The 10,399-nt window shown below is 37.0% G+C and overlaps 1 protein-coding gene across 1 annotated transcript; it reads right to left on the reverse strand.

The window, feature by feature from the left end:
- Window positions 1–823: 823 nt before the first annotated feature.
- Window positions 824–10,399, reverse strand: MRPL39 (mitochondrial ribosomal protein L39). Its single transcript, XM_088529804.1, has 10 exons — window positions 10,348–10,399; window positions 9,689–9,895; window positions 9,194–9,333; window positions 8,635–8,734; window positions 6,852–6,919; window positions 5,412–5,524; window positions 4,190–4,255; window positions 3,080–3,233; window positions 2,215–2,262; window positions 824–954 (listed from the first exon to the last, which is right to left on the reverse strand). The coding sequence occupies exons 1-10, from the start codon at window positions 10,397–10,399 to the stop codon at window positions 862–864; spliced, it is 1,041 nt and encodes a 346-aa protein (XP_088385930.1). The 3' UTR covers window positions 824–861.

A 10,399-nucleotide genomic window follows, 5' to 3' on the forward strand; every position in this document is an offset into this window, starting at 1 on the left:
AATTTCTTCTGGTCTAGTAAGAAAAGCTCTAACGAGCCAGGGGTGAAAATAGAGAATGTCAAAACACTAACAGAAATTACCTGAAGTCACTATACTTTTTAAAAATATCTATATAAAATATAGATATATAAAATAATGTTATAATTTAATATATATTATACTGGGAATGCAAGTTATAGACAATAGTCCTGGCACTATTCTGGAAAATTGTATTTCATCATCCTTTTTAACATTAGTATATCCTAGTGTATCAATGGCATTTATTCTGCATTCTACTGAAGGAAAAGGAGTCTTCTGAACAGACGATACTAACATTCTCTAATTTTAATTCCATCAGAAAATAATCTTTTGTAAGGCTTACAGGTTCTTAAGGGCTTTCTTTTTGTCTCGAGTTTCTGTGACAGAAAGCAAAGCTGGAACTTCATTATGAAACTCCAGCAAGAAATGCATATAACCAGTCAGAAAGTGCAAAGCAGTATTTACTTCATGGAAGACCAAACAAATGTCTTAAAATTATACAAAGATAGAGGAGGTGACACTACCAGCTACCAGTTCAATTACAGTCTATAAGTCAAACCAGCAATCACAGAGTGCAACAAATGCACAACTGCTGTTAAGATAAGGGCCCAGGTAACTGGAAGGTGAGTTACCACAAATAAAGCATTCATTACTCACTTTAAAAAAAAAAAAAAAAAAAAAAAGTGCTTTTGTAACAGTGGCCAAAAATTCAAATGAACATAGACTGAAATGTGTGATATTACCTTTGTACCTATCTTTAATTTAACTCCACAGAAGTCAGCTGAATTACCAACAAAAGTCATGTAAAAAATTTATTATGTACATTTACAGGTTAAAGATAATTTAGACTGATACAGTTTTTTCATCTTCAGCTGCATCTTTTGCACTGCCTTCAGTACTGCCTTCTTCTGCTTCTACGCATTTTTCTTCACTGACCTGCAGAAACACATTGATTTTGTTATTTCTTTAAACACGATTTAATTCTCCTTTCATCTTGGAAATTCTCCCCTTACACTGTCATTCTAGCAAGAAGGGACAGCCTATATAACAATGTATATTACTGTCCCCCAAATTGACCTGAATTTGAAGCACCTTCTTGCTATTTTTTGGTTAAGTTCATTCAGACCAGGCTCATAACACATCCTTAGTTAACTGATTTTAAGAAAAATTTCAAGGTGTTTTCACCTTTCTGTTGCCACACAAGTAAAATATTTCACGTGAAGGTTCTGGAATTTTGTTATTTAATTCTTACCAAGTTCACCTACATTTTGCCATGCTATTAAAGTGAGTCTCTGGTTATATGTGGTAAAAGGTATTTTATAGTTTCACTTATTTTACAAACTGGCTATATTGCATTAATTGAATCAGTGTAAGTCTTCGCTAGGAGGATACTATTTCAACTTTCGAAACATTACTTGTATGATGGGTTAAAGTTGACAGGAAGTTTTCTTATTTTCCATGGAAGTTTTAATTGGAAAAAGAAATATCAAAATGAGGTGCAACTATTTGGTTTAGTAAAAGTTTCCTTTTACCTCCAGTAACTTGCACCTAGATTCATCATTTCAGTCCTAATTTATTTTAAAAAAACATGTTTTCTTGTGGTCTTATAACTGCGTCAGAAAATGTCTACTGGAATTTATCCAGGTGTCTAGGTAAGCTTAAATATATTATTCCATTTTTTTTTGTTTTCTCCTTATTCCATGTTCATAATAAAACAAGAAAAATATTTTTTTAAACATACATTATGCCAATATTAATCCTAGAAATGAAAGGAGAAATTCTAATGAGTTATAAGAGCCTCTTTAAGCTATCATTAAATAATTATAAAAAATATGTGGGATTCTCACAAGCAGATATCTTCATATATAGATGGAAAGTCAGTCATATAATTTTCTTTTTTTTAGTAGTACAGATTACTCAATTGAACAGTGTATGCTTTTATTAAACGGTAAAATGCATTTTAATAACCAAAAGACATGAGAAAATTTAAGTATGTTCCCCCATTAGAAAGATATTAAGGTATTACTAAACATGTTAAGATATTATCATGTGCATCCAACTTTTCTTTACCTGCTACCTGTGTTTAGGATTCTTAGTTTAGTAGAGATATTATCCATCTCTACTCATTCAAATTCTGCACTATGACACTGAATATTCATATGTGGTAAGCTGTACTTCACCACTGATTAGACTTACCAGTCTCTTAGACCTTTCCAGCAATCTGTGCCACACGGTATGGTGAGCCTGTATTTAAAGACATTGAGTGATATTACTATAGGCAAAAAAAAAAAAAAAGTTTTTACTATAAAATAGTTTTTGACTGACTTATATAAGCATGATGGCACAAAAAGTAACAATCCTTAATTCAGAAACCACAACTTGTTGTCCAAATGTCCGACTTGCTCATGTCACTTTAGCGGATTAGAGAGGACTTCAATCACTGCTCATCACATGTACTTCCTGTATATTATGGAATTGCTGAAGAGTAAAAACGGGAATTCAAATGGTGTGAGGGAGGGATAAGGAAAGGAACATGAAGCAGAAGCAAGGAACCTAGTGGCCACTTGTCCCTGGAAAATTCCCCTACTGTAGGTCAAATCATACAAGTCAGCAGAGGTAGGAAAATGCACTCCTGTTCCCACCAACAGTTCTGCAAAGCCAACGTTCACACAGATTATTGCTAGAATGCAATGATGTGACATCACTTACCATGAGTATAAACTCAGTTCTGCTTTTTCCTCTGACTCTGAATAAACAGTGGCATGGAAAGTAGCTGGCAGGTGCAATTAAAAACAAAACACATCTACACAGCACAAAACAAAAACCACATTTTCAACACTGGGATCTGATGCACATTTGAAGTTTTGATTTCACATTCAAAACAGTCCCAGGAAAATTAACCTCCAGTAATCAAGGCTGTCACTATCCCTGGCCTTCATTTTCTACTACTGCGCACATCACCTCTGATCTGAACACAGGCCAAATGCCCTTTCTTTAGAAGAAATATATAAATATCTTTATATATATACACACAGAGGGAGAGAGAAAATAGATTAGTTACCTTTAAATGAATGGGCAGGGATACACCCTGGAACCTCCTTATCAACTCAGGTTGGTCAGTCTGAAGATTATGGGCTGCTGTTATGTCATACTGGTAACAAAAACTTGTCCTCGGAATGTGAGGGCCTTCGCTAACATCTACGAAATCTCCAAACCTGGGGATGGCAAAATATATAAGATCAAAAAAATAAATAAATAAAACAAATAAACCAAAGAACACCACAATTTCCAAACCAATCCCAGTTCATCAGTTCATCATTTCTAGTTTCTGCTGCAGAAGCACTGTTTTCTAAAATGAATTTAGAAAATCCAAACCACCTATCAAGATCCTAGGCTTATCCAAACCTTTGAAGCGATGGTAGCTTTCTAGTGGCATAATTCTATCATAAGCCAGAGAAGGATTTGTCACCAAGATCACACATTTCCAGCAATCTAATGTTTATCACCTGCACAGGCCTTCTCATGTCTTGTTTTGTAGAATTGTCACAAAATTTAAAAAAAAAAAGACACAAAAGGAAGATATATATAACAAAAGAATCTTTTGAACATACTCTTCTCCCAGGCATTAACTGTTAAGCCCATTTACTTTCTTTTTTACTCAACAACTAAAGAGTGGTAGGAGAGGAAGAAGGTATGAAGAGCAGACCTAAGAGTGCTCTAAAATTTAAAAAGCCATCACTGCAAGTACTTACGTTCATTTGCAACTGTAAGATTCTTACCTCCAGCCTAAGAATTCTACATCTTAGGCTGCATCTTAGGACCCAATTCCATACTCACCTCCAAAGCTACAGGACAGTAGCTTGTCTTTTATGTAAAGATTGGCATTTTTGTTTCAAAAAAAAATCCACCAAACAATATTGGCACTTATTTTTAAACAAGTAATTGGCTCATATTTCATTTACATTGCAAGCTCTAGGCATTTATTTAGAGTTTAAAAAACAACATTATAAGTAGTAAGACTTCCTAGCACTTTATAAATTAAATTTATAATATATAATGATAATTTAAAAACTATCAAAATCAACTTACCATTCTTGCTTGCAGATATTACTTGCAATATAAATGTATCTTTCAGGAGACCATTACAAAACGGAGCTTTAGTTTTACTCACCTATGTAATGTTACAATTCCTTCAGGGTTCTGCGAAGCTTTCTGTTTTATCATCTCCATTTTGTATCTGAACAAGACAAAAAAAGATTAAAAAAACTCTCATCTTTGATACGTAATTCTTGTGAGAATACTTACAGATATCAGGACCATTTTTTAAAAATCATGTTCACATTTACGTGAACTTGGAAGCAGTTTTAAATTCTTAATTTCATATTCCAAAGTGTATTGACGTTTGAATAAAACATACACAGGAAGGCCATGCTCTCTCAAGGTAGTTTTCTTCAGAAAGCTAAAAGTAACTTATTACTTCCAATAAGATACCAATTTTTCAAGTCAGACATTAAGATTAGAAGGTATGATCAGATCACCTGAACTGATTTTATACATTGGGTGATCCCAAACAACTGGCAGTCTGCAAGATAGCACAGACCATTCTGTGCTCTTTGCACACACGGTGCATAAAGTCATTTCCAGGAGCTGGGCTCCCAGCTGCTGTCAATGCCCAGTAGCCAATACAGCAAACAGATAGTCTGCAGGTCACATTAAAAATACCTGGATTATGAATCTAAAAATGCTCATTACTTCACAACAAATTCAACGTCAAACAAAATTCTGTTCTGGTTCACAAAATGATACACTATTAGTCATTTTGCCCAATCTCTCCCAGTCACCAGAATACACTGAAATACTGCTTAAGTGACCTTTCAGCTAAGAAGACTGGACAAAGAGTGCCTTAAGCTGACCTTCTATATCAAAGGCCAGGAAATTTCAACCATTACTCCCATGTGGAGCTGAATAACATTTATCGACAAACAGCCCCTTCCAGTATGGCACCAAACCTTCACTTGAAAAATTACAAAAAAATGAAAACTCTACATTTCTTTGAATATGAAAGCCTTTCAAAAGCTAACAGTAAAGTAGCATGCAGAGTCTAACCACCCAGAGCTCCTCCAACACAGAACTGATGAAACCTTGAAGCTTCATATTAAACTAACTTTCCATTTCCTGTGACATTACATCCGGTATAGGTGCCTAGTGTTGGTCTTCAAAGAGAAAATGAAAGATGAGATCAGCCAGTATAACCAATACAAGAGAAACATGCTCAGAGCAGTGGAAGAAGAATCTTCTTTCTTCATCTGTCACACATTATTTTGACTTATATGAAACAACAGAGATTAAATTGAATCTCTAAGTGCCTTTCTAAAACAAACTCAGACACTTACGTGTTATGCTGAAACATTTCACATGCTACTTTTGCTTCAACATGCAGTGCTTCAAATGGGAGGTCTTTATGAATTAGCTTATTGGCATCCCTTGTAAGAGAACAGAAGTCGTCCTAAAAACAGGAATTTATACTTAAAGAGACTGTCACCACTGTTTCTCAGCCACACTTAATAGATAAGTATAGGAAGACACCAGATAGTACTGAAAGCAGTCAGAATCATCTATTGCAGATCCTAAATGTAAGAATATCGCAAATATGAAGAGCTTTAGTTCTATCATCAGCTACCTGATGCTAAAGATGATCACCATTTGCATGCACTGATTTAGTACCCCGTGAAATCAATAGGCGTTTTCCCACCAGACTCAACATACATTCATTCAACTTAAGCTCCTCATGTTCTCCCAACCTGATATATGCACACAAACTTGCTTCTGTTAAGTACTTTGTATCCTGCTTATAAATGGAATCAAGACTCTGTGAGAAATTACCTCTCTTCTGATGGAAAAAGAGGAAAGAAGGAGTGAATAATTAACAAATAGAAGCTGACTGTCTTGCCCACAAACAAAAGCTTTGCATACTCTGATTTGTCACTAAATAAGAAAGTATCAGTACAGGCTATGTAGCAGATGTGCAATGTCACTTCAAAATTATTTCAAACTAAGTTACTTCAACTACAAGGTCATATTGAAGAAAAAAAATCAGCATTTTATTAATATTGCTTTGTTAGCCACGTATTTCTCCTGATGCTTGGATGTGAGAACAAGAATAGGCATCAGAAAAGTAAAATAATCATCATCACTCAGACCACTAAACAGTTAAAAGACTTAAAAGGTTGTAGAGGGTGAGATGTACTGAGGAGCATAAAATACAAACTATTAAAGGAGTGTTTCAACTGAATGTGCTCAAGAGTCTCTTAATAATTTAATTTTGCAGTAAAGCACTGAAACATGCTGCAAATACACAAATTACACTTTTAATTTCACAGGGTTATGTTCACATAAATGTTACATGCCTATGGCTGCACCTACATTACCAAGTAAGCATGACTGAAGATGAGCAAATCTGTATAAATACAGAAGGCACTGAGGTCCCAACAGCCACACTAACCATGTTCTTGGAATTTTATTTTCAGGTAGAACTACTCTAGCTCCACTCCCTAAGAATTTTATCTGAAAGGAATCCAGTTTACATGCTCCGACACCACACTGCAATGAGAGCCACATACAGTAAGTGCTGGAGATTAGCTACCAAAGCATATTCCTGATCTAAAATAAAACACTGATGTGATTTATTTTGTGCTTAATGTGTTTTTAAGCATATACTCCCTGTCAAGAAAAAAAAAATACAAGTTCTCCACAAAAAAAGAAAAATAAACAACAATACATCTGACAATGACGTAAGCTATACAGTTTTTCAAAGGAGAGGTTATTGTGCTTACGTTTGTTGGTTTCCAGTCATTGAGTCTACTGTCTAAAGTCACATCATAGCAGAAAGCTCCAGAGATCACTGTAATTACAAAGAGGGAAAAATAGTTTGTAATATTTATAAACATTCTTCTAAATATATGAAAATGAATGAGAAATAGGATGAGCACAAAAAAAATCCATTAAAACAATCTAAGTTTTCAGCTGTGATCAAATGTCAGATTAAAATTGTATCATTTTCATTTCACTGCATGAAAAATAATTATGTCAAATTATTTTTAATGATGCTAGTACACATCCACATTAAAAAAAGTGCTGTATCCCCAAATTTTCCCAATTTCTTAAACCTGGGGGAAAAATTGAAACCTCATTTTGAGAGCTTTTTACATCTTTCCCTTTGTGTGCAACATGCATTAAAAGTAAAATTGCGCTGTCCAGTTATAAAGTTTATAAAGAAAAATTTTTGCTTAGAGACATTAAACAACATTAGGAATAAAATAAAATGTTTTTTCATGACACAGGCAGCAGGAATTGAAGTGCCTGAAGCAGTATAAGATCTACTTATTCTGTTTTCTGTTCATGTGTATTTATTCAGTTATTGTGATTTTAAAAATCAAGCTCATGAACGCAGCAAACTCACACTACTCCTGTATGTTAACTAAAATCATGTAATTTAGTATGCAAGATTACTCCAAATCCTGGTAGAACCAAAGTACTCTGTGCTCACCAGACAATCAAGCCAAATTCTGAAACTACTAAAAGGGCACCACTAGTGATCAACTGACCAGCAATCTACCAAAATCTACTTATATATCCAGTGTGTAAGGAGTCAGGCTTTATCAGTCAAATAATCTCTCCTCTGTTTGTCTTCTCGCTTTTGTAGTTTTAGATCAGACCACATACGAGCAAAACTCCATCTATACTTCAGCAAGCTTCCAGCTTTGAGTTACATATAGCAATTTTTAGTAAATCGGGTGCTCACAAAATTATGCAGATTTACTAGGGCAAATTTCACAGAAAGATACCATATTTTCTAGGGTGCCTTCCTCGTGTTACTCCACCATAGATAGGGTCCCATAGGGATTGACTGCCTCCCTAAAGCGGCTAACAACCTACAAAGTCAAAAGTGCCCCGAAATTCAGTTCCCACAACCTTTCTGTACCATGACAAAAAAACTAGATTCAACATGGCTACTGTAAATTAAATAACTACGATATATTGCACTACTCTTCTGATACTACTCTTTCAGTGGAGCATCTAGGACTGGAGAACATCTTATCCTGTCCTCCCTCCTAATAATATCAGGCCGGGTAAGGGCGCTGACATCTTCAAAGCATAGTGCAAATCCACTGCTTCAGAATAAATATTTGAATAAACAGTTTAGGAAGAAAGGCTACCATAGTTTCTCCAGTCCATACAGGCCCCTTCAGAGCAGACATATGTCTTACCTGTTCATGTACAGGTCACTAAATCAACATGCTTTAAAGCCTAACAACATAATCCAATATAAATTCTGGATTACTTGAATACACTGATGACATTTAAAGGCTAAGACAAACATCCCGTCATCTTTGTTGTGGGGAAAAAAGGAGGAGGTTCTTGAGCAGAGGGTTGGACTAGATGATCTCCAGAGCTCCCTTCCAAGCTCAATCATTCCATGACTCCATGATTTATCTATGCTAAGTCCCTTCTGTCATTGGAGACGAAGCCTCTGATTTGTTTAGTAACACTACTTCCCAGACACACGTTGAAACACAGCAAAAGAGAACACTATAAATTATGAAATATTTGTATCACCTGGTACTTCTGGACTTTTAATCAGAGTCACTGAGTATTCATCTTTGAAAGCTCGCTTTAGCACGCATGCCATGATCATGGCACAGGAACGCCAGTAGGCCTGGAAAGGGAATTTCAGAACACAGACTCATTACTGAGAGGCCAACAACCCATACCGGATAGAAATCAGCTATTTGTTACAAAAGAATACCAACATTTAACAGAATTAGACATAAGCTCAACAGTCCATTCAACCATTTTATTCTTTAGAATTTAAACTTCCATTTAGAAATAATTAAAACAACCAACACAAACCAAAACTGCAGATATTTCCCCAGAGATATTTAAATCTGAAATCTTACAATATCATAAATTGAAACGAGTCTCTGCACACCACCTAGCCCAACACCCTCATCCAATTATCTTTAACCATGATGTACAATGCAATTTAGGTTAAAAATACCTAAACCTTCATGACAAAACTCAGGGAAGCCGAAGTGGCTTTCATGGAAGTGAAAGAGGCACACAGGCCCTCATGACCATAATCAGTTACCTGTAATTGTGTAAGACACAGACTTACCTTGTTTACTTCCTCTGGATCTTGATCTTTGAAAGTAAGGAACTGAATTTCACATGGCTTGGTCAAGGGTCTATACATATCCCAGACTTCGCCATCCACAAGAGCTAGTACCGATTTCTTACAATGCCATTCACTTAAGTCTAAAGAAAATGAAGAGAAAAAACAAAAAACACAATTATAAACATTATTCCTCAAAGTCAGTAGGATAGCCCCCTGAATATTTAAAAACAAATTGTGAAGTTTACTTCTGCAAAAGACTGAGAAGATAAGCTATTACAGAAAATACAAACATTTTTATAAATTAGCTGAGCTCCTACTAGGTTACAGATGTTTTTAATACAGGTGTATTATTAACCTACCAAATATAAACATTTTGACCACCTAGTGCGGTCACCAAAATCACAACACCGCTGGCATTTAAGGTTTGGTTATAGTACTTTACACGATACGCTCGGCAGCATGGCTCTGCCAAGGGCACAGCCTCAGCTCACTTACGCATGGCACAGTTGTACGGAGTAGACAGCGCTTTGTTCATTACAAAAACAGTGCCGGGGTGAGATTTTCCGACGTACTTCACTTCAATTTTCTCAATGCGTGGATGCAGAGCTAGCTGCCGCTCCTTCTCTTTGGTGAAGAGCTCATTGCGCATCTGAATAATTTCATCCGAGGTGAGTCGAGAAGCAGCAGGTGCGGTGACGAACCCTAGGTGAAAGACACGGTATGAGAACAAGCAAGGCAAGAGTTCCCAAAGCCTCTTCGTGAGACAGGAAGCAGCTGCGTGTGCACAGAAAGGAAAACGTGACCGGACAGCGCTTATCTAGGCGTCAAAAAGGCGAGTGTTTCCCCCTGCTCCTCCAGCCAACCCTTTCTCGGCCACTGGCATGTTTACACAGAGAACCCCAGGGGAAAAACAAATAAAAATAATCAAATGAATAAAATAAAATAAATGAAAGCTTAAGTACGTTCCCCGGCTGCGCAGGCCCGGGTCCCACCGCGGCCGCCCCAGCCCGGAGCCCCGGCCGCGCCAAGGGCCGCGCCAAGGGCCGCGCCGCGGCTGCCGCCATTTCAGCGCGCCCGGGCGCGAAGGGAGCGCGGCGCGGGCAGGGCGGCGGGCGCGGGCGGGCAGGGCGGCCCTCGCCGCGCTCGGCACTCACGGCGGCCGTGTCGGCCGGCCCGCAGGCTGCGGGCGGCCCAGGGCGCAGCCAT

Source organism: Tinamus guttatus, unplaced genomic scaffold, assembly GCF_059628265.1.
Source record: "Tinamus guttatus ecotype Peru unplaced genomic scaffold, ASM5962826v1 Tinamus_guttatus_pri_ptg000347l, whole genome shotgun sequence".
NCBI lineage: Eukaryota > Metazoa > Chordata > Aves > Tinamiformes > Tinamidae > Tinamus > Tinamus guttatus.